General features: G+C 52.3%; 5 protein-coding genes across 5 annotated transcripts; 1 reads left to right on the top strand and 4 right to left on the bottom strand.

The window, feature by feature from the left end:
* Nucleotides 1-1,601: 1,601 nt before the first annotated feature.
* CTRU02_207540 (uncharacterized protein) lies at nt 1,602-2,366 on the bottom strand (the record flags this gene model as incomplete). Its single annotated transcript, XM_036719077.2, has 1 exon — nt 1,602-2,366. The coding sequence occupies one exon, from the start codon at nt 2,364-2,366 to the stop codon at nt 1,602-1,604; it is 765 nt and encodes a 254-aa protein (XP_036588784.2).
* Nucleotides 2,367-4,709: 2,343 nt separating this feature from the next.
* CTRU02_207539 (zinc finger protein dhhc domain containing protein) lies at nt 4,710-7,647 on the bottom strand (the record flags this gene model as incomplete). Its single annotated transcript, XM_036719078.1, has 2 exons — nt 4,710-5,023; nt 5,076-7,647. The coding sequence occupies 2 exons, from the start codon at nt 7,645-7,647 to the stop codon at nt 4,710-4,712; spliced, it is 2,886 nt and encodes a 961-aa protein (XP_036588785.1).
* A 6,795-nt stretch (nt 7,648-14,442) lies between these two features.
* CTRU02_207538 (peptidase C1-like family protein) lies at nt 14,443-16,034 on the bottom strand (the record flags this gene model as incomplete). Its single annotated transcript, XM_036719079.1, has 2 exons — nt 14,443-15,739; nt 15,814-16,034. 2 exons carry the CDS (start codon nt 16,032-16,034, stop codon nt 14,443-14,445), a joined length of 1,518 nt encoding a protein of 505 aa, XP_036588786.1.
* Nucleotides 16,035-20,108: 4,074 nt separating this feature from the next.
* Nucleotides 20,109-21,234, bottom strand: CTRU02_207537 (uncharacterized protein; the record flags this gene model as incomplete). The annotated part of the gene is made up of 2 exons (XM_070204913.1): nt 20,109-20,833; nt 20,904-21,234. The coding sequence occupies 2 exons, from the start codon at nt 21,232-21,234 to the stop codon at nt 20,109-20,111; spliced, it is 1,056 nt and encodes a 351-aa protein (XP_070061446.1).
* Nucleotides 21,235-21,537: 303 nt separating this feature from the next.
* On the top strand, nt 21,538-23,674 carry CTRU02_207536 (uncharacterized protein; the record flags this gene model as incomplete). The annotated part of the gene is made up of 3 exons (XM_036719081.1): nt 21,538-21,921; nt 22,011-22,783; nt 22,837-23,674. The coding sequence occupies 3 exons, from the start codon at nt 21,538-21,540 to the stop codon at nt 23,672-23,674; spliced, it is 1,995 nt and encodes a 664-aa protein (XP_036588788.1).
* Between the last annotated feature and the right edge of the window lie 10 nt (nt 23,675-23,684).

The following is a 23,684-nucleotide window of genomic DNA, read 5'->3' as shown; positions in this document are numbered from 1 at the left end:
AAAAAAAGGGGTCTTTGGGGAGGAAGTCAGGTCCCCCCCCCATGAAAAGGGCGTGTTCGCGATTGTGGTTCTCGGGTGTGGAGCGACGCGTCTTGATGATGACCGGACGCGTCGCCGTCCAGACCTGGGGCATATCGGATGCCCACGACGATTTGGAGTTGGCGAATGTGGTTTCTTGGGAGTGTGCAGTGATGCCTCGTCGGTGTATGAGCTATCGTGTGTTGTTGTATATACGGTAAGTTGATGGCAGGTAGTTTAATATATCAGAAGCCGTGTCTGAGTTGATGAAGAATCGACTTGTATCTTGTGAGATGGTTTTGACAACAAGGTCTGGATTGCATTGAATAATAATACACTCTTGTGCTTTCAAAAAGTGCATGGGTTTGTTGTATAAGCTGGGAATAGACTCTGCTTAACTACGGCGGGACTCTCGTGTTTCTGACGCTAGGACGTGATGATGGTAGTATTGCTTGTCTTTGTAATCTGTAGAGCCGGGGGAACCATCTGGTCGTGAACAGGAATTGATGCCAGAAAGACAAACTTCTTGGTATCCGGTATTTATCAATATGCCAAAGGGAAATACTCGTTTCGATTTGATGGTCGTAGTGTACTGCTGCGTTCCTCGTTTCAACAGATGATGATCTCGGCTTATCAAAGGGACAAGACGGTCTATATAGCTTTTGGTTGAGGACGGCCGCCATTGGCTTCGACGTCGCCGTAGACACGCTGGATGTCTCTGAGGTAGCTGCCAACTACGAGTACTCGGAACGAGGGTGACGTGGGTTTGATGCGATGAGTCTTACCATGAACGGCATTGTCATGGACGCGAGTGATGATGACCGTATGAGTTTGATATCGGTGTGTTCAATGCTGAGGTGGTAGACTGGCTAGGAATGTTTGTGTTGGTTGAGGGTGACGAGGGGGACCCTCGTCACCGTTCACGTCTTAAAGTGTCGTGGGTGATGTTATATCTCTTGAGCCGACAGGCATATGCTCAGTCGCGGGATATACCACAACGTGCTTCCACTTGTAGTTTGTCATTGCTTTGTCCAACCAGTCTGGAACCACTCAAAAATATCCATGATGCTGGAAGTTGATGTATAGCCTGTTGTCCTCTCGATTTGAGAGCAGCTCCTGCTCACATTGTAAAGTTATGCCATTGGACGTCACCGCTGCTCAGCTACACAAGTAACAATCGAGGAACGTAGACAGCAAAGCAAAAGGCTGTGTCAATCATTACAAGGATGACCTGCGATATACTTCAATGTTTTCATTGTGAACACTTTAAAATATGCGTTCTTTTCTTCCGAGAACTTGGGAATGTCATTACTGCCACTTAACCGATATCTCAATGTTATTATTCACTTAGAACCAAGGCAACCTTCGCAGAGCAGCTTTGACTTGACTCGACATACACACAATTCTTTCTTCACCATCTAACAATCATAACCCATACAATCAACCTCAACCGACTCGCTCCAGGAAGATTAAAAGTTGGCGTAGGAAAGACCTCAACAGGAACTTTGCTCAACCTTCAATCCCTACAACTCTAAGAATGCTAGACGAAGAGATGGAGGGGCTTCCAATCTATGAATGCGTGGCTATGGGCGTGCTGGAGACGGTTTGATGTGCAAGGGGATTGCTGAAGCCTCAGCGGCCGTCGAGGCCTGAGAAGTTTTGGACGAGGGTGGACTAAACTTTGCTCTAAAAAGCGTGAAATCTCTAGTCCGCGTACGACGATGTGCGCTGGTTTCCTCCGAGGATGACGACGAAGTCGTCAAGGTCGGGTATATCTCGGTCAGCGGACGGGTTGAAAGAGTGGCGGTTCTCGGGTCGACCGCTTCGTTGGAAGCGTCATCACTCCTGATGGGCTTTTGCCAGGTCTTGAAAAACGGAATGGAGCTAGTGGACGTCGACGTCGACGTCTGGAGTGTGGTGCTGGTGCTGGTGGTGCTGGTGGTGCTGCTTGTTGTCTCCAAGGAAGCCGACGGGAGGGGAATGTCCGTGGGCCACGAGACCGTCAAGGTCGAGTATATCTCGGTCAACGGACGGGTCAAAATGGGGGCGGTCCTCGGGTCAACCACCTCGTTGTAGATCTGGCCAGGCTTGATGGGCTTCCACCAGGTCACCGAGAGCGGAATGGAGCTGAGAGACGTCGACGTCATCACTCTGTCGGGGGGGAAGGTTAACATTGTCTTGAAGCTCAGGTACTCCATGAAATCCGAGGGCGTCAGGGTCACGAACGTGGGCCTGATCTTCCCTTCGTCGTCAATGAGATGGGCGATACGGGTGAGGTATATCCGTGGGGTGTACAAGTGCTTGGTTGGTATGATGATTGGGGGCGCAACAGTTATGCCACCCGCCATGTGTCGAGGCTGGTTGGGCAGATGTGCCTCTTCGCGGGCTTCATCCGCTAAGAGAGTCATTATGGGTTGCGGGAAGCCATCGGGCTTCGTGGGGAAAGGATTGAGGACGTAAGTCGGCTCTGGGTCCGTAGAAACGGTTATGGTGATGGTGTTCGTCACGGTGTTGATATTGGTGATTGTATTTATGACCGTGCCAGCTCCCGGGCTCAGAGATGTGGACGAGGTTGGAGACGAGGTCAGAGACGACGAGGTCGGAGATGATGTGGAGGAGAGAGAAGATGATGTCGACGTCGAAGCTTGGGTATAAGTCAAAGTCGAGACAGTCACAGTTCCGGTTATCGTAACAGTCACGGTGGTGACTCGATTGACTGCCGTCTCAGTGGCGGTAGTAGTTGTTGTCGTAGTCGTACTTTGGCTGCGGCTACACTTCCTTGTCCCTTCCGTCGGAGCCAAAGGCAAGCTGCAGATCAATATACACTTCTTAGCACCGGGCCTGCAGTAACAGTGTTCCCCAGGCGTAGACGTAGTCTCGGCTTCTGCATCCCCACGAACCCATAAATTGTACGTTTCGGTAGGAAGAAACTCAGTGGTTGTTGGGGTAGGCGGAGGCGCGGTGTTACACTGCGCGCTGCATATCTTGTCCTTGCACCAGCACTTTGTGGTGGACCAAGTCCTAGTGGTGGTGGGCGTCAAAGTATTGCTGGTCGTGACCGGTGTGATGCGAGGAGGAACAAGCTGGCGTTTCCAAAAACCCCTGCGTTGGTTGGCGCCGGGACCAACTGCTTCTACGTCCATGTGATCGAATTCGATGGATGGCGGAAATAGCACATGTGCGGAAAACACGACCAGGACGAAGCTGGCCAAAATAAAGGGAATCTTCATGCTGTGATAGTTTTGAAATGATAACGACTAGAAAGATAGGTAAAGATTGGAGAAGAACGAAAGGAACGAGAAAAGCCAACGGCTCCCGGCGTGAACAAGACCGTCTACTGATATAGATGAGGAAGGTTTAGGAAAATTCTGGTTGTTTGGTGAGTAATAGCTGTGAAAAAACCGAAACTCAGTTGCGATGAGCATCATATCGGGAGGGCCATACATCTGAGTTGATCCAACAGACCGTCACGGTTCCGACCTTGATAGTCCACAAGCTGCCAGTGGATGTTCTGGTAACCTATGCTGTATGAGAAGGAGATAAGCCAGGATCGACGGTAATCCCTTAATGTTCACATATGTTGTGAACTCTTTTCGCTCTCACCGTTTTACATGACCGGTTAGCGCATCGTCCAACCTGCATATGAACGACAACGTTAGTCCTCAAGGTACCGGCGCCCGGGAATAGTGGCGTAGTACTATTAACACATTCTGCATGTTCGAGATTTAAACGGTCCCTTTCTGGCTAAATGAAAAGACTGTTTCGCTTGAGACACAAATGCTCTTACTGAAGGATATGCCGTCAGGTATCATAGATCTCGACCTTGTTGGTCATTACGCTGGCCAGGTAAAGTCACCTAGTAAACCTGCAGAGTCGTAAGTTTATTCATGTCCCTATCAAAAACGCAACGTTTCTAAACATCGACAGGACTAGGTGTCTCATACAGGGAAAGAAGCAGGACAACATAGTCCACAGAAGAGGGAGACTACGCGGCACGTAAAACCTACAAGGTCCATCATGACTGACTACTGGGGCCAGACAGAGTTGTATGTGAGAGACAACGACCAGGCACGTCATGCTCAAAAGTGTAGGATAACAAGGTGAAATGACGTCCGGAAAGAAACCTCGCAGACTACAGACAGACACTAGACTGACTACCTGTCATCGCACATCGCGCTTCCGCTCATGATACTCCGCCCCATGGCGCATCAACCTTCGCCACACGCAAGTAGTACCTCTCCGAAGGAGTCCTCCGAAAAAATCACTTCACGGAAGCTAAAGGTGCCATCGTTCAATACCCCCCGATTGCCCCCGAGCCCCAGGCAAGCTAGCGCGCCATGGCGTTCGCGCGAGCGGCAAGACCAGTTCGGACAAGACAACTCACGAGACCAAGTTCAGTGGGGACTGCCCAGGCTCTGTGTGAAGCGATATGTCCGGTTCAGAGCACCCGAGTTGCAAAAAGATTTCCTTGTGATCATGTATTTTTCTCGATAGCTACTACAGTTTTCTTTTTGGTATTCGTATAAACGTCTCGCCTTTTCCCTGGTTGCAAATACATAAATGGTGAAAAAAGACACGCTTCTCGCTTCATGGAACTCCCATCCAATGCTTCTTGCTGTCGTCAAACAAAACCCAAATTGTCGCACATACACTGGTCATTCATTCAATAAATGCATGCTTGAAAAAGCGTTTTATCCTTCAATGGCCAACTGGTCCCGATCGCGTTCACGGTCTCTGTGGTGACGGTGGTGGTGGTAGTCATCGCCATCGTCATCCCGTCGATGTCTGCGGTAGCGCTCCCGGTCGCGCTCCTCGTCGTATCGGTCGTCCTCCCCATCGTCTCTCCGGTGGTGGCGGTAGTGCCTTCGCCTGTCATCCTCGTCGGCGTCCCGATCACGTCCTCTGTCATAGTCGCGGTCCCGTTCCCGGTCCCGTTCACGGTCACGATCGCGGTCACGATCACGGTCGCGGTCACGGTCTTTGCCGGCCTCTTCACGTCTCCTCTCTGTACTATTGTTAACTTCCGCAGCAGTAGGCGCACCAATACTTCAACATACCTCTCAAGACCTGCGTAGCAGCAGCGTAGGCTTGGATTTCTTCTTTGCTGAGAACTCGAAGCACAATTACGAAGTCGTCGCGGACTTCGAACCGTTCTTTGCCCACAGTCAAAGCCTCGGGGTTGACGATCTTCCGGCTGATCTTGGTCCATCGGGCCCCGGGGGGAACTTCTTTCAATTTCTTATCATCCTTATGGGGAGCAACACCTTCACGAATCGGGTTGTCTTCCTCCGGGAACTTGCTAGGTGCTTTGAGGATGCCCTTAAGAGGCTTGGTGTCGGACTTGTCACGAGGCGGCGAAACTACGCGTACCTGCTTCTCCTCAGCACGAGGTGACGCGGAGTCACGGCCCCGAGATTCGTCTCTGGTTGATACGATGGCTGTCTCGCTTGTAGGCACAGACACAGGCGATTCCCTCTTTGGTAGCGAGTCTTTCTTGGGTGAGGGCGTGCGATCTTTTGACTCTCTTATCGGGAGATCAGCATAGGTCTGTTGATCAGCCCTATCATATCTCTCTTCATATCGATCCGAACGTTCTGTACGTTCTGACCGGTCCGTCCTCTCAACTAGAACGGGAACCTTCTCTTTTGGCTTGTCATCCTTCATGGCTGCGAGTTGTTCCTTCAGCTCACGAATGTCATTCGCGTCGGTAGGGTTGAAGCCGATAGACTGACGAACAGGTCGCTTCAACTTCTTGACATCATCATCAGGAGACCCGTCTCGCGGTGGGGCATCGCCGGTGAGTTTGGCCTCGGCATCCCGCCGGTTCCGGTCACGGTCTCTCTCACGGAATTCTGGGTCAGCATCAGCCGATGTTCGGCGAGTCTCGACGATTACAGGTGCGCGATCCCTTGGGTCTCGAGACTCGTCGCGAGGCTTGTATCTCTCGGCAGCGCGGCCCCCCAGGTCATCCTCTTCGCTGCGACGCCTCGGGTCCTTTTCGGGCTTTTCTGGTTTATCGTCCTTATTCACTGCTTGTCCAAGGCCAATTGCTGTAGCAGCAAGTCCAAGCCCAGCGGTGACCTTGTCGCGGAATCTTTTACGCTCAGCATCATCGTCATTGGCAGTGCTGGTTCGTCTCGTGTGCCTGTCTTTCTCGGGCTCCAGTCGTGCTGATTCACGCTTAGAGCGATCCTTCTCATCATCGGAGCCTCTCTTTGCGTCCGGAGAAGTTCTGTGGCCGCTCCGGGACTCTGGGCGGTGTCCGCTGCGAGACTCAGGCCGGTATCCGGTGCGGGACTCAGATCGATATCCGTTTCGGGACTCACTCCGAATCTCTCTGCGTGGGTCTCTTCGGTCATCAAAATCACCGCCCACCGGAGCCGAGTCCGTACGGATGCCGAATCCACGCGTGACTACTCCCTCATCGTGGAAGTAGTCGCCGCTACCGTAGACAGGCTCGTATTTGCGTTCCTCTCTGGTTTGTCGTTGGAGCCGGTCGTCCTCACGGCTGCGGTAGTAGTCCTCGTGATGGCTGGACCGCGGAGCAGCGCCTTCCTGGTACACAGACACGGGTCGGCGGGATGATGAAGCACCAGCCACAGTACCCGCAGCGAGGGAGGTAGCTGCCACATCCATGGACGAAGGAACACCCGTAGAACGCCTCTCCTGGGGACTAGGGGGGACCTGCATGTGAGCCGGGGCGGCAGGGACAGCAGGCGGAATCGTGCCTTGAGCTGGGTCATAGGAGTTGGAGGTGGTCCTATTGATCTTGTCGAGACCCCACGTCGTTGGAGGAGGACCACCACGCTTCTCGTAACGACCCGTCTCGTTGTAAGGACGGCTGGCAGGGTCTGTCGTGGTCACGTTCACGCTTGGGCGGTAGTAGCCACGATCGATGCTCTCTCGTCTGCGAGACCTCGAGGGAGGGCGAGAGTGATCCAGGTCATAGCGAGCAAGGTCGCTAGGAGTGGTGTATTCGTATCCGTCACCGCCATAGTCAATCGGGGCGTTGCTGTGACGAGGATTACTGGCGTACATGGTGGATGATCTCGAGGGGCGGTATGTCTCGTGTCTAGGATCGGCGGTTCGTTCGCGAAGGCGGGTAAACTCTTCATTGTCCATCGTTGCACTGTAAGAGCCGCCGCGATGGTGGCTGCGAGAACGTATAGAAGAAGCGGGCTGGGTATAGAATGTCGAATCGCTGGAGCGGTAATCATCGCGGGTCGGGCTGGAGTGTCTGTTGCTGGAGGAGTGGTGCGACGAGCTTGTCTGCGGCGCCCTTTGTGTAGTAGTAACAATGACAGGGCGAGCTGCGGTCGAGTCGAGAGTGGAGGAGCGATGGTTGCGGCTCACACCTCTCAGACTGGTCCCACGAGCCAGAGGATCTTTGGTGACAGCATAGGTTGTCGTTGTCGTCGGAGTAGTCGAGTGAGAGTGATGATGACCTCTTGAGGAAGCGGAACCATTGGAGGCATATCTCGTAGACGTAGACGTGGGCATGACGTGAATATCACCTCCGTACATGGAGCTGTAGCCGATGCTCGTGGGAAGCGAAGCCCTAGCGGGATTGAAGGTGGGCGATCGCGGGCGACCCCCAGTGTAGCGTGAGGAAGTGTAACGGGAATCCATGGTGATTGATGTTCTTGACCTAGCGCTGAGTTGTCGGCGCTGCAAATGGCCCAGTGGCCCAGTTGTCTTCTTCCGTTCTCGTCGCCCAGTTACGGACTATCGGAGGGTGTGGTTTTGGTAGAAATCGGGAGCCTCAAGGCCGCACCGCGGGGCAAGATGATGGAGGAGGGGCAGACACGACGGGTTGGGCGCTGTGTAAAATGCGATAATGGGGAACGGACGCAGCGGGAAGATGCACGGTGAAACCACGTGAGGATTCCGCCTTAGTTTCTGATCGTTCTTGCTTTGACGTGAACGTGCCTTGGCGTCTTTTTTGGCTTCGCACGCCTCGTGGTCGTTTGGTGTTGCTTATTATGTCTTACTTTGTTCTCCTATTATTCGGGGCAAAAGATAGAGCAATGAGACGAAGCCCTACTCGTTTCGTCTTTTTCTTCGTATTTTTTTTTGGGAGGAAGACAAAGAGTGAGGGAGATGAGGGGCACGGCGGTTGGGATGCCCACCTCACCGAAATGGAGTCGGGTATGGTGTGGGTTTTTGGGTGGCAGAGAATGGCGGGGTCCAAGTCTCTTCCTCCCCCCTCAGCTCAGTTTAATTCAGTTCCGTTCCGTCCGTTCGTTTAGTCTGGAGTTGGAAAACCCCCCGTCAGATCCAGCTCTGGGCTGGGTTTTCGGGTGACTGGGTCAGGTCGGGTTCCAGTCAAGTCAGGCCAGCAGGCCAGGGCAGGTCAGGTCGGGCTGGGTTGTTTTGGTGGACGCTATTGTCAGATCGCTGTCGAAACGCCCACGTCCGCTGGGGCATTAGGTGGAATCTCTCTGCATGCACCTGCAGCGCCGTGGTAGAAGAGGGGCGAGTCAGCTTGCTAGTAGAAAACGAGGAGTCAACAACCGGGTGGGCATGGGCGCAAAAATAGGACGAATAAATCCAGGCACATTCTCCATTCAAATGGTTCCATGCAAAATGGATGCTGTGCCGAGTATAGACTATGCGCATTGCATGTTTGTGGAAGATAGACGAGGGACACTCACCAGAGATCGGAGGATGGAAATGAAAACGATGATAACGTCAGAGAAGCATACGTGACAGGCAGGGTTAAAAAAGAGTCGAGGCAGAGGGAGAGAGGATGGAGGGGCGAAAATTGGGCGATAATTGAATTGCTGCAACGTTGGTTTATTTTGGGGAGGGGGATTATCCTGGGCACAATGACGAAGAGAAGAGTGGACTGATCCCTGTCGGCACAGCAGTCAGGATCGCGAGGGGGGTTTGGTTTGATGATGGTGATGGCCCGGGGGTAAGTCAAGTCCGTGTACATACATAGTACTGAGCATTTGTAAGGTGGAATAGGGAGATGTCAGAGACAGAGAGACTCAGCAATTAGGCATTCTGACTGGTTGGCTGTCCGAAAATGAGTCTGTGTTCGGGGTTATGCCGCCCTGCCTGTCTGTCGTCAGGCTGGTTGGTGGCTTGGTACCTCGACGAACGTCGCAGCGCCCGTTGGTACTAGTACGGGAGCTGGCGAGGTGCCGCGAAACCAAGGACTTGGTTGATAAGGCCAAGAACGTCACTGGCCAGCCAAATGCTCTCTGTAGGACAAAAGCTACTCGTAGATTGTTCCTCGAGTAGGGGTCTTCCGAAGATCGCGAGGGGCCTGCGGTTAACCGATGCTGACGGAAGATGGAGAGGGTACTTCCTCCCCCCCCCCCCGTAGCAAGGCTACATGCACAAGCAGAGGGCGTATTTCTGTCGTCAGTTGGGCGCGCGCTGCCAGTAGGCACGTGGAGTACGGGTGTGTCTGGCACGTAGAAAAAGGTGAGTCGTAGAGGAGGGCATGTCACAGTCTGTAAGTGTGTGTAGCTGTACCATGATCAAACCAACGAGCTGGATTGGCGGACTGGATGTACGTGCGTCAACGTCAATGCTAATGGATAGGTAATGCAGTGATGTAGGCCCGCCGTCAGATGGTCGACTAGTGGCCTAGTGGCGCTGCACCGATGAATGGCTTGGTGCTTCTTTCTTTGCAGGACGACTCTTCAGCCCGCCTAGGTGGACTGGAGTCAGAGGGTCAATAATCAGCCACAGACGCTAATTCCAATGGCTTTAAACAAGAGCCCGGTTGGTCCAGAGTGCATGCAGGATGCTAACTTCGTTTCGTCTCTGTAGTGTCGAGGGTTCCTGAATAGTTCAGACGAAGGGAGAAAATGGACATCCGATAAAGATGGAACTGGATGATTCACATGTCATCGCTGTGATGGCTAGGTGCCCAAGGGGTTCGCTGGCTCCTGGGACCTTTGACAAGTATTCGTTTGGTGGCTTTGGGCCAGACCGAGTAAAGAGTTGGCCCAGGGGAGTGAAACCTTAGCAGCTACCCTCAAAGATGTGAGACCGTCTTTCAAGACAGAGAGACCAGGGCATTGGAATGTGCTCACACAGGTTCCTGGTTGGTGGCTAATTGCTTGGGGGGCGGACGGCTGCTCTCTTTCCCTTTCGGGAAGCCGGCTGTTGTCCGTGTCGACGACGGCGATGACGTCCGTTGGACCAGAACCGGGCCAGCAGCCAGGACCCTGTTCCTCGCCCGCGCTTTGCTCTACACTAGTGAACCTTCAGGCCCAGTGTTTTTCTCAGTTGCTGACGGCATGTTCCCGGGTACTTTAGATGGTATAGCTTGAATTCTCGATGGTCATGGAGTCTGACTAGCAGCCGATAGACTGGTGGTTGGTGCAACGAACATTGAACATCTACTGCCACCGGCAAGACGAAGTGAGTTTTAGAGAGCGACGACTGAGAATGATTCCAGAGCTTGTCGTTCTTCTCGTGCTGAGTGGACGATGATAAAACAAGAAGACCTGTTTCGTGCAGCTGTGGGCGTTACGCGTGGTAAATTAGCCAGGGGAAAAGAACAGTTAGGGAACCAGAATGAGCCCTCATTTGATGTACTGGAAGCTTCAACGTATGCTGCGCTACTCTGAATTCGGGCAAGGCTGGTATTTCCATCGCCAAGGCCACAGTTGTCCCCCTTCCTATACGCCATGGTTGTGTTTTTGTTGCAGAGCTGTGCGATGTGATGCTGTCTAACTGGGATGACAAGGGGTTAGTTACTCTGGTACCTGACTAACAGGCACCAACTCAGAGAATCAGGAATTTTGGCCGACGTCAGCGGAGGGACGGGGTGTTGGATAGAATTTCTTAGCGCGCAAGTTGTGGAAGACAGTCCAGCCAAGGTGAATCAATCAGGAGCGTACACCCGTGCCACTCAGTACGGTCAAGATGCTGCGTTGAAGGGATGCCTGCCCTCAAGACATACCAGGCTGGGCTAGGCCAAACTGGAGGCGTCATGAATGCATGAACATGAAGGCTTAGAGACAGGAGAATTATGCGATAGCCCGAGTGGTTCTACATTTCCATATCGGTCTAGCGGGGTTGGGCACACCGAGATTTGTAATGGGCAAGAAGGCCGGGAGCACCTGCCACAATAAAAAAAGAAGAAAAAAAAGAAATGCACTGACAGCAGGAAGGAAATGCTTTGGCAACAGGAATATGGCAGGCACGACTCAGTCGAGTGCTGAGGTAAGAGGGAATGGCTCTCCTGCCTCACTCTTGCCATGTTCCGAAACCTTGTTTTAAGAAACCAACAAGCATTGGCAAGACCAAGAAAAGAGGGAAAAAAAAAAAAAAAAAAAAGAACATCAACATTCAAATTGCATCGACCCTCAAGCACCAAGGCAGTCAGCAATATCGGTTCCAATTCATTGCAGTCCGTTTGTTCCCAAATCTAATCCAACCAGACAATCGTTTCCTGCCGTACCCTCTTGGCTGCCCCCGCTTCACTAACAACAGCCCGACTTTAACTCCAGGCTTGTCCATGTTCCAGTGGATGTCGTCGTGGATGGGATGGTCAGGATGAGACGCCCCATATCCCTGCATGTTGGGTCCGTCCCCTATGGTGTCTCCATCCAACGCTTCATCTGCCTTTTCGAGAGAAGATATCTGAGCCCAATTCGACCCAACCTCCACCCGCATCTCTGGTTTGCCGGCCTACTGTGGCTGCCCGTCTGTTGTGCGTCTTTGCCTAGTCTGACGGGCTGTCAAACCTCGACGACCCTCGACGATACGGCCGCCAACCATTGCATAAGTGTGGGACGCGGTTTCGAAAACTCTAGAATCCTCCGCCCGTCCGTTAATTGAGTTATTCCGACGACAAATACCATCACTAATAGCCAATGTGACTGGATGGCGGAGACGACGGCAGCTGCCTGCCCCACCCATCCACCTCCAGCACAACGTCCGCCACAATCATTCAGAATCGCCCTAGAGGTCACACAGGGACTCTACGCAACTGCGTCCACAGCCAGCTTCTTCCTGTTCTGCAACGCAACCCTCTACAGCTAGGGAGAATGGCATTTGTTGATGGACCACGCCACCCTGCAAACCATATGGTCAAATAAGCAATGTCTTGCATCTTCCCGCCCACGGCTATCGTGACTCGAGAACTTTTCCGCATGCTCTTACACCTCCTACCCGTAACTGCCGCGTGGGGATAATTGGGTCGATCTTAGAGCCCCAACAAGTTCAGTGTGACTTGAACAGACTCGATCGCGCACGCTCACCGCCATGGCTGAGCTACACGTAGCCATCGCCTGATACTTGAAAGTATTTCCCTCATCTTTGCAAGCAGCATGAAGTGGGCAGCAAGTGCAACGTCTACCAGATCGCCCCAGTTGTGCGCGGTGAGAGGGCGCAGATGCATGGGCATGGCTGCCTTTTCAATAAGACAAGAATGCTCAATCGAGAAAGGTTCCGACGCATCGCCCATCATTGCATCCGGTAGACAAGGAGCATCCCTATATCATCTGCCTCGCCAAACAGCCTTGCTGAGAGACATAGCCTTAGCGAGGCTAGCGTCTAAAATTCTTCCCATCTACGCTTCACACCCAGCAGTGCGCTCGATTTTCATCCTGGGATTTCCTCATCCGTGCTTGTATCTCCCCCTTGCACGATGACCTAATCTCATCTACATAGTATGCATTCTTACCGTGGACTCGTTGGTAGTTGGGCTGGGACGTTCCCAGAAGGCCGTCAACAAAGCCCCGTCTCTGCGAAGCCCAAGACTGGGATCCCCCGGCTTCGACAATTCCCAACCCACCAAATAATAGCATTGGGTTCTCGCCCGGTCTGTCGGGCACAGCCGTTCCAAGATACTCACCGAGTTCGATGTTCCGACTTGCAGGCCCACGATTAATGATCTGCTCTGACAATGCCCATTTTTGACAGTATTATGGTGTGGAATGTTAGAAAATCTCTGTTCTTGCATTCTGATCTACTAAACTATCATCCATGATCGGCCGGCAATGGCGGGTCTTTGGGCAGCATGTGGACGAACTGGTACGAAAAGATACCTTTACTTATCTGAAGGGAAAGACTTGAAGGGAAAATGAGCGAGCCCGACCAGAGCTCACCACGGTAGAAATGAGCAATATCCCACACAGACTGCGCAGGGCCAAGAGTTCTACCGCCACGCCATCTGAACTGAGGCCAGCAACCTCTCTCACCCACAGGCAACTGCAACAAGCCTTGCAGCATACTGGGTTGAACAACCCCACGGCCAACCGCCGGTTTAGTGCCCCAACTTCCGTGTCAAACAGCGGCTCGAATCCAGCTGGCTGTTTTGGACAGGCAGCCTAGAAGTCAGCCTGGGCACTAATGCACACCGTTGAGACGGTGCTGGATCGAGCCGCGTGACAGGTCTAGTTGCTGCTTAGACACAGTCCGTCGTCCCACGTGCCACCACTATGGTCCAGCTCACTGACGGTTTTATTTTAAACGGTGAGCTAGACCTTATTGATGCTGTGTTCCAAATGCGAGGAGGGTCAGTCAGTATGGCATTCCCATCTCATCTCGACGTTGCCAAAACGTAACGTTTGCAACAGACGGAGTTCCGGTCTCTGTCGAGACACAGCCTTGATCCTTTCGCCGCTAACAAATAAACCCACCAAACTCAACAGAACCCTTGTAGGATGCCGGATGACAAGGGAAAGGAAAAAAAAAAAAAACTAAGAAAAAAAAGGCCCAGCCTCACTTTGACTTTGAGGCCAACAACGCCCGTGGATCTCGGGGCGTTCTAGTCCACCGGAAAAAGGGCAAAACAAACCTTCCGTCCTTGGCAGCTTACTCCTTCGCGGGACCGAAACCCCCCCACCAGCAAGGGAAATTGACATGGAACTGGCCTTTCTTTCCCGGTGAGCAAAAAACCTGCTTCGGACAAAGTGGGGCCTTGCAAATGCTCGGTGGGCGGGGAACCCCGGGGTTTCTCGTCGGCCACCGGAAGGCATCCGTTTCGGGGGAAGGCTCTCGGAACCACTGTTTTCTTTGAACGTCGCGGGGCGGAGGTGAGGCGGTTGGTACTGCATTATGGCGCTGAGGTGTAGGTATGTATGTGTTGGCGCAATCCGTAGCGTGGATATTGCGTCTGGCACCGTGCCGGTCCAGACTCGAGTGGATGAGCAACGTGTCGTACAGAGTACATAACAAGCAAATCATCAACCCGTTCAAAAGAATCATATTCACCTTGGATGAAGTGAAAGTAACAAGGACACCGGTAGATAGGGAAGGGTCGACAAACGACACTGACATTAACGTGAAAAGAAGTCAATATAAAATGTAAAATAAAAACGTACTAAATTGATTCGCTGCTTGCTGTAATATTTCCAAATCATCCACAATCATATCATACGTAGAAAGGATACGTTCTACAACACACTTGCGATCCCACACCAGCAATACACGCATACGCGACGCCCGCGTCTACGCCAGACTGCCCATGGGGTCCCACAACGGAAGCACAGTCGGCTCCGTACCGATGACGGCCTTGACCTCCTTGCTGAGGAAGCGGGGGTCGACGACGGCCTGGTACACGAACTCGTCCATCCACGCGTCGCTCATGACGAACCAGCCCTTGTCGCCCGCGCCCTCGCCCCAGCTGTTCTGCACCCTCCAGCGCACGCTCCTGCCCTCCGAGTCGAGGTGGACCGCCGTCAGCACCATGGCGTGCGTCATGGCGCTCTCGCCCGTCCTCAGCCTGCTCGCCTTGTCCATGCCCAGCGTCGAGACGCCGAAGCCGAGTTCGTAGTCGATCAGGTCGAGGTCCATGATCCCGGAGGCGCTGTTGCTGAACTTGCCGACGTCCGAGCCGAAGAATATCGGCAGGCCGGCCTTGAGCATGGAAACGCATGCCGACTTGAGCGTGTCAATGTCCACGTTGACGTAGGTGACGCCACGGCCGCCGACGATGTTGCCGAGCCTGTCGACGGTCAGGAGCGTCAGGGGCTCGTGGCGGGGGTCGTGGACGAGCGAGACCATGCCCTCGATGACGGCGGACGTGATGCGGAACTCGGAGGAGTATATGTCCTTGGCGAACGCCGCCGGCGTCGTCGTCAGCTCGTGCGCCTTGCCGTTCCTGTCGAGGTACGACCACGTGAACTCCTCGCGCGGGTTCGGCGGCGGGCCGAGCGTGAGGGTCAGGATGCTCAGGATCTCCCTGACCATCTTCTCCTTGGTCGACGACAGCGTCTGGGCCGTCGCCTCGCCGGAGCGGATCTGCGCCCGCAGGATCAGCGCGTACTCGCGCAGCTTCGTCTTGACGATGGAGTTGAGCACGCCCGAGTTCATGGCGTTCCAACTGTCCGGGTACAGCGCCTGCGGGACCAGGCCGTACTTCTGCACGAGGTTGTACACCATGTCCCACTGCCCGCCGTCGCTGACGATGTCTCCCAGCAGCGCCTGGACGAGTCTGCCCTCGAGGTCCTCGCCCGCCGTGTCGATGATCTGCTCGAGGAAGTAGTTTGCCTTTTCGAGCTTGTCCCAGAAGAAGAGGTATGATTGGGAGAGCTCAAAGGAGTCGAGGTTGTAGCGCTTCATGAGGGCGACGCGGAAGGTGTTTGTGGAAGCAAAGAGCCAGCATCGGCCCGACGAGCGCTGGTTCGTGATGGGGCCGCCTTCGAAGGGGATCTTGACGTTGAAGATCTGGGGGTCGGCGAGCTTCGCCGAGGTCGACGTCAGGACGGCTCGCGGGTCAGCGGTGCTGAGGGCTGTGAGGGCGAGCCTGCCATTTCGTGTTAGACGAGGATCCCAGGCGGGAAAGTTGCAACAGTTCCCAGGGTTAAGATGTCTACCTACTTGTTCTTGGGATCAGACAGGAATCGGGACTGCCATGACTGCGTTTGATGAACGGGAAGGCCCTCGGGTTCGCGGAGCAGTTTGAGGCCGCTCTTCTCGTCCTCACCCGAGCCTCCCACGTTGACGAACTCTTCATCCGTAACCTGGAATCGGCGAAGGCGCTCAAGGAGCTCCTTTTCGCTCGAGATGTCGGCGGCAGTCCTGGACGTTTGAGCACCCATCTTCACAAGATACCTTGATGGCCTCAGTTTCTCTTGTCAGGATATTTCACTTGAGCAATGTGCGACGGGTGTCAGTCAGCGGGCAGCAAGAGAATGGCGATGGGGGCAAGCGGGACGGGTTTCAACAGTCCAAACACACAATCACGCAATTCAGCGGAGGAAACAAAGCTTTAGCGTTTCCAACGTTCCTGGAGAAGGGGAGGGGGGACGGATGCTCGGTATTTAAGACAAAGGCACGCGATTCGTAAACATAACAGCACACACATAAGCACACACAGTAGTAGTAGCCCCCTCCTCCATTCCAAACTTTTGTTCCGCCTGATACCGAGAATGCCAGAGAGAGCAGGTGTGCGGCCTGTTGCTAATGGAGGTAGGCAAGGTAAGGAAGGTCGACGGACCCCCATGGCTTGCGCAAGTTCAAGCTTCCCGGGGTACCTTATCAGTTGGAGGGGGTTCAGTTTTGGTGGGCAACCAAACAGCGATAAGATGGAGGGGGCTTTCGGCAGGGATTAGCTGCCTACGATGCCTAGTCACGCAACCCCATTTGACACACGAGGCACTACAGAAGTGCTACGTAGTTGGCCCATCAAGGTTCTCTCCTCTTATGGATCTCGCCCAAAGGGTCCTCACATGATGCGGTCTTTTTTGGGGGACTTTGACTTCTGTTGCCGTAATACCCAGCCACTTTTGTTGTATGTTGCGACATGAACCTAATCGGCTGCAGAAGCACGCAATTTGAGATGCAGGGGTATGTTCATGAAGACGACTTTGCTTTGCAAGGCCACGGTGATGGTTCCCACGTAAAGATGCCGGAAACAAGAAGGTCCTTGGTCCGTGGAGGAGATGTAGTGGTTCTTTGCGCGGATATGATTTTGAGATGACACTTACTAAATAAGAGATGAGTTTCGATGCGCTATGTAAGATAAGAAAGCCTTATGCAAGACATGTAACGTGAGACTCAAATCTTCTTTGCAGATAACAGGGTTCCGGCTGACTGAAGGGGTAATGGCCGGGATTTCGGGACGGACCACTGACCCACAAAGCCGAACGCCGGCTTCTCCACTCTTCCCAGTCCCAAGGTATCAATGTAGCTACAACATTCAGAAAGATCGGTCTTTTGAGTTTGTAATTGTCCTGTAATTAGCTGAAATTGGGCACTATTCGCTGCTACTAGCTACCGGCTTCGCTAGATTATCAGATCGGCCAGAGAGGGGCTGGTCCTCTGGCATTGCAAGGTCTACTTTTATCATGTCAGAAGGGCATTTACCAGAATTTAGCGGGTATAAGTCGTTTAATCAGAGCTCTTAGTTATATACCAACATATGCTTGCCGTAATTACACCACAAGCATCTATACTGCCCCGACTTCTTATATCAAACTTATCTCCGTGCACGGCGCTGGGGCGGTTGCGTGCATGGTTCTTAATTACCATCATCACCGAGACGAACTCCAACCCCCACCTTATCTTCATCGACGCCTGACTTCTACATAACCTTCGATAGACTCTTCTTTGATTCCATCGTTTATGTATCCCCTGGAGATGACCTCTGTCGCCAATGTCGCGGGGGCTGCTTAAAGAGGGTGAGGATGATAATTGCCATCTTCTACTTCATCTGTGCCGTAGTCGAGATAATCGCTTACAAGAGGGCTTTCATTGCGCATACTTGTTTGCGGAATCGGAGTAGTCCGAACCAAACGCTCACGAAAGCGATCACGACCCCGACGAGAGCTCTCGTCTTCGTCGGCGTTTCTTTCTACTTCAGCTGTTTCCTCCTGGTCTGGAGATTGCACATCCATCGAGACCTGGCCACCCTGATATCGTGACTTTGTACGATCCTTTTCTTTATTGAAACGTGCTTCCCGACGGCGTCCTATTGAACGCTGGCGAGCGCGAGCTGCAATGTTCATCGGGGTGCCAAATGGGTCGTAAGAAGTATCACGAGATGATGGGCGGCGTTCGATTGGTTCTTGATGAGTGAGGGGAGGGCTCGCGGCTGACATGATTGGACTTCTGGTAGACAAGTCTCTTGTCGTTTCCTCAGATGGCTTTTGTGAGCTAGTATTAACAAGAGGAGGGAAAGGATATGAGCCATGAAGCATCAAAGGGTGCACTGAGCCGTCGTCGCTGTACTCTAGGGACTGGAAGTCGAAACTGGAGGGCCTCTTGTGTTGATCAGCGTTCTCTTTGGCTTCAAAATGTTCTCTTGAAGTTCGTCGACTTATAAGTACTTGCTGCACGTCGCAATCGTTGCAGCGCCAGTGATAGCAGGACGGGCATGCGTGGTCCCTATAAATGTTGAAAGGCCCGACCCTGCAATTACTACAATACCAAACCCAAATGGTTTGTTTATCCTCTTTACTGTGCTCTCTGCTGTTATCGGGCAGAGAGTGGAAGTGTTCATCGGCTTGTGGGGTGGCATCCCTGTATACAGGATGATCTTGAGAAATGCCACTCTCATTGGTATCTTGGCGGTTAGTGACACCAAGAGTCAAGGAGCCCTTGTGGTTTTCATCCGCTGTTTGTGCAGTCTTTTGTTCCTTGGTACCCATGGCTACTTCAGCTTCGTGGTGCGCCCGGTCTATTTCCTTGGAAAGTGTCTTCTTGTTCTTCCTGGCTTTTGTACCCCATAGAGCCCAAATTTCATCGGAAGTTAGTTCTTCTTGTGATGTTTTTTGATGCTCCTCCTCAGGCAGAACGTTCCTTATACTCTTCTTCTTTCCTTTTTTGCCTAATGAAAACCCCCAGAAATCATCGATGGGACTTCTGTCTGAATGAGCTTTTGAAATGTCTTCCTCTGAGGCATCATCCTCGCTGCCCTTCTCTATCTTCTTCCCCTGCCGATCTGATGGGGAGGCAAGCTGTGGCGACAGATTATATGCAACGAAGTCTTTACCAATATCAGCTGTATGTTTCCCCTTTGTCAGAGAAGATTCTTCAGTGCCACCTTGGCTCTGCATTGAAGATGGCTGTGGTTGGGGAGATATTATATTCCCTTGAGCGTCGGTTTCCGCCTTTTGTTTGGCTTCATAGGCCGTGTACTGTTGGCTTAAATCCATCTCTCTGCTAAAAGAGAGCTGTTGGTATGTTTCTTCTGGCTCATGTTGTCCACCTTCGACGGCCGGAAGATAAGGCTCTGCCAAATTTGTAGCGTCTGATTTTCTACTTCTGGCTTCCGCTGCAAGCCGCTCATTAATCCTAAGCCTCTGCTCAACTTTACCTAACAATGACTGATAATGTGACGGCTTTATCTGTATATTTTTGTTGGAGGTTGCGTAGTACCATTGATCGGAGGTGTTCCTCTCGGGACAGTTGGTACACCACAACCCGACCATCTTACGTGCGCAGTCCTGGCATGCAATAATTGAGGCGGCAGCATCTCGTAGATGCTCAGTTTTCCAGTGATTCTCAAGCTCATACGGGTTGTCGAATTCGGCCTGGCAGAAACTGGTCCCGTCGTATCCAGATACAAGACATCTACCGTTTTCCTCAAAACGAAACCTTCCAAACGGGATCCAGGTTACTTCAGGAGCGTCCTTAGTTTTTTCAGTTGTCTGATCATCATTTTCGCTTGATAATGAGTCGCCATCGCTATCAGTTTCTCTGACCTCAAGACCTTCGATGGCCAGAGGCAATGCCTCCCGGGCGATCTCTTGAAGGTGTTTGGCAAGATGGGATCGAAATTTCCTGGTGTTATCCTTGCCAGTTGGTGAAGGCTTCCAGTTGTCACATAGTGGACAAGCATTCTTATCAAAGTTCGTGAGTGCCTTTTTGGAGGCCTTTGCCATCACACGCATCTGTGCCGACGACAGAAGTCCAGAATGTTTCGAGCCAAAATGTCCCTCAAGCGCGGATTCAGTATTACATTCGACATGACACAGATAACACTTCCATTCTTGTCGATGATTTTCCATCTCGTGCTTAAACCACTCATGAGAGGACGCAAAGGGCTCTGCTTCGCACTTCTCAAAGGTGCAGACATACATTTGAATGTCTTGATAGACGTGTCGTCTAGATGACTCTTTAGTTTTCCTAAACAATACCTGCAATATTCGCCAGGATCGCAAAGGAGATACTTACTTCCATTGATTCCTGTTCTCTATTATCTGAATGGTACGGCAAAACGGGCATTCGATATTCTGGTTATAGCCCAACTTAACACCATCGAGCCACATGTCTGTCAGATTTGGGATCCGGCGACCAGAAGCCATGTCGCCAGCAGCAGTAGTAGCAAATGACGTGGCGACACTGGTAAAACTTCCTTCTCTAGCACTTATGGAATTTGAATTCATAGCCTCTTGCCCACTGGAGGGGTCGTTATAAGTGGTCGCTTTCGTTGTAGCACGGGTGGATCGAGTCTCGTCCGATGCGTCCTTATTGGATCGTGACATCTTCTTTCGGTGGTCTTGCCGGTAACGAACGTAGTCTCTCTGCTTGCTTACCCATGTACCTATCCTTTCTGCGAGCCATGGTCTTTGCTTAAGTTTTGGAAACTTATCTCGAGCGTTGACGATATCAGGTCCGGGATCTGGCACCGAGTCCTGTGGTCTTTGTCGTCCTATGCGACCGCGGGGCCGGTCTTTTCGGATCAGAGTTGATAGAGTAAAGAGGTGTGTGATGCATGACTGAATGTTCAGAAACAGCTGAGCTAGTTCGGTCGTGTCTGACGTCGAACTTTCATCACCCATAATGTTTCCAGCGTCACTTCTAAAGACGATTTCGACGGATCGCGTGGCCACATCCTCCTCTGAGACTAATGGTTGGCTCGTCCTGTTTGGTAAATCTCCTGAAATTATACCAGCAGCTTCAGGGCGCTTCCAGTCAGTTTGTATTCTTGTAGCCACACACATCGAGATACCGCTGGAACGCACCTCTATCAAGGACATCTTTCAGACGAGTTAGATCGGATGAGACAAATTGTCGCATACGGTCGGATGTTTTCAATCTTGAGTCTAACGAACTCGCGGACTTTGCATCCTGTAGAGCACCGATGTTTGCCGCCCATATTTTGAACCTCCCTACCTCATCGGCGACTGCGTTTTCTAAGCCACGATATGCGGAGTTGGGTATACTTTGGCGCAACCTATCGAAAGCGGCATTACAGGCGTGCGACTGAGATGATATGCTAATATTGGGAGTATGATGTCCGTCCCTTTTTGCCTGGATGCCAGTAACAGGCGGTGCACTCTCAGAGGCACTCATCATTCGGCTCTGAGGTTGAAGTTGCGAGTTGATGCTGTGTATGGTACAGGTAAGAGTACAAGGCTGCCTGCCATATCTTATCCTCTCAGATTGGGCAACCCCTCACTTCAAATGGCTCAGCTTGCGAGTGTATGAACCAATGAGACACATTCAGCTCATGCAGCCGCAAGGCTCAGCTCATCGTAACCTCCTCCACATCAGGCAAACCCCGCTGGTCATTCCAACTTCGCACCTTCTTATTCATGCCGCTGGCGCGTCGCTGTTTCATTCCGAGGAGCCCTTTAACTGATAAAGAACAGCGCAATGTCGGGCTTTGAGATTGCTGGAGTTGTCCTCGGCGGGTTTCCCATCCTCTGCGATGCCGCCAAGGACCTCAAAGGCATCCTCAAGAAGGCCAAATCGTGGTGGCAATTCGAGGCGGCATTCGATAACTTCACCTCTGCCATAGAGACACAGGAGGTTGCCTACTCACAAGTTTTGCAGCGTCTTCTTGGACCCTTGGATATTTCAGACAGCGAGTACGAAAGTCTCTTGCGGAACCCGCAGTCAACCCTCTGGCATGACGCCAGTGTCCAGTATGGGTTGCGGCAACGCCTCCTGGGATCAGAACATCGGTGGTTCATGAGTAATCTAGGGGACCTTAATGAGGCTATCGTTGACCTACAAAAGCTACTCCCACTCGATCAGGTAAGCATTGCGTGTGAAGTCGCGTAAGGCATTTAGGGCATCTTAAATTTCAGGAGCATTCCGGGCCTTGTTGCTGATATGATTGATAGTTATATCACTTAGACTCCACCAGCATCGAAAGCGAGATCTATCGCCTACAAACCAGTTTCAGCAGCGAAAAGGACCGTCTGTTGGAGCGCATCACGAACATCAACGACGAATTACATACTTTCTTTGATCGAGCTTCAGGTGTGACCAGGCAGGCTGTACAGAAGCTGAACTTCTCGTTTACAGACTTGCACAACCAAGCACTTACATTTTATGAGTGTCTGTCCCAGCAATGGCATTGCTGTTGTTCGATAGACCATACGGTTGGCATTACCATCAACCCGACTACACTAAAACCCATCAAACGGGCCAATCTTGGATTTTTTGACGTTCTTTTTGAAACTGAGACGAAAAGGAAGCAGTTGAAATTACATATCGAGTCGTTCGTTGCCACAGAATCCAAGCCGGATAGTTTGGTCGAGCAACCGACTCCAACGATCAATATTGAAGCAGTTGGCGATATGAGAGAACAGATGATTATCAAGAAGCAAATACAATCGGTGTCAATTACAGCAAGCGAAAAGAGCGTCGCTGCTCTGGCTTTTACGACCTTATCCATATCAGGCCCCCCCTGTTCTGCTCCCCCACGGAGATCAATACTTAAGCGTATGAGCAGAAAGTTACAGAAACCAAGGCCAGCGCCAGTATCCAACCCAGCACCTTCTCTACATAAATCCGTCTCGAACGGAAGCTCGATCTCAAGTCTCAACCGGAGTGTATCGGGCACCACTGTGGTCCTCACTGACAACTCCAGTCTCAGTACTGCTCCAGAGAGGTGAGTTTAGCTCCGAGGAGATGATAACCGGACAAGGTTAACGCACGTCAAAGCGAAACCCCAACATCCAGTATTTGCACTTTAGATGCCTCCAAAGTGCGATTTGGCGATGCGGCCACAAAGCCGACATCCACAGTCCCTAATGACAACACCGAAACAGGAAATCCGGTGGACATATGCAAACTAGCAACAGAAACCAAAACGAGCGAAAGCCACAGAAACATTTTACCAGTAAGCGCAGGAAAAAGAATTATCCTGCAACCAGAATCCCTAGATCAAAGCCCCCTCGAGCCGCAATCCATAGATGCCTTTCTCCGGGCAACAGCCATGCGCTACAACCGCCTATACATTGGCCTTCGATTTGCCCTGACACTCCTCAGCCTCGCCACATCAGCCTGGGTGCCGACAGAACCAGCCAAAACCGATATTTTTCTAATCTCACCCGGCGCGGCGAGCGACAAGAAGGCGCAGACGCAGCCACTGGGACCGTACTTCGCCCGAAGCGCCCGCGACATCTGCACCACGACCAGCGCAAAGCACACCAAGACATGGAACGCCAAAACGTCGCTGCTCCTATTGGGTGTAGTACTCCTGGAGCTCTTCAACGGCGATACACTCGAAAACCAGCCGTCGTGGGCCGAGTCGCTCGGTCCGGACGGACAACCCAACGAAATGACGACGTTCTTGAGCGCATGGCTGTGGATGAACACTACGCAGAACACGATGAAGGCCTGGATTGGAGAGGACCTCGGCGGCGCCTTGTACGAGGCTATCCGCAAATGCCTGTGTTTCGACTTTGGCCGCGATGATGACTACGGTGATACGCGGTTCGCGGAGGTCGTCTATCGCGAGGTCGTAGTGCCGTTGGAGAAATGTTGTCCGCTGAAGTGAGGGTGACCAT

This window comes from Colletotrichum truncatum, assembly GCF_014235925.2.
Source record: "Colletotrichum truncatum strain CMES1059 chromosome Unknown Contig_0004, whole genome shotgun sequence".
NCBI lineage: Eukaryota > Fungi > Ascomycota > Sordariomycetes > Glomerellales > Glomerellaceae > Colletotrichum > Colletotrichum truncatum.
Note: the sequence above shows the minus strand (reverse complement) of the source record. Positions and strands in the feature narration are given on the sequence as shown.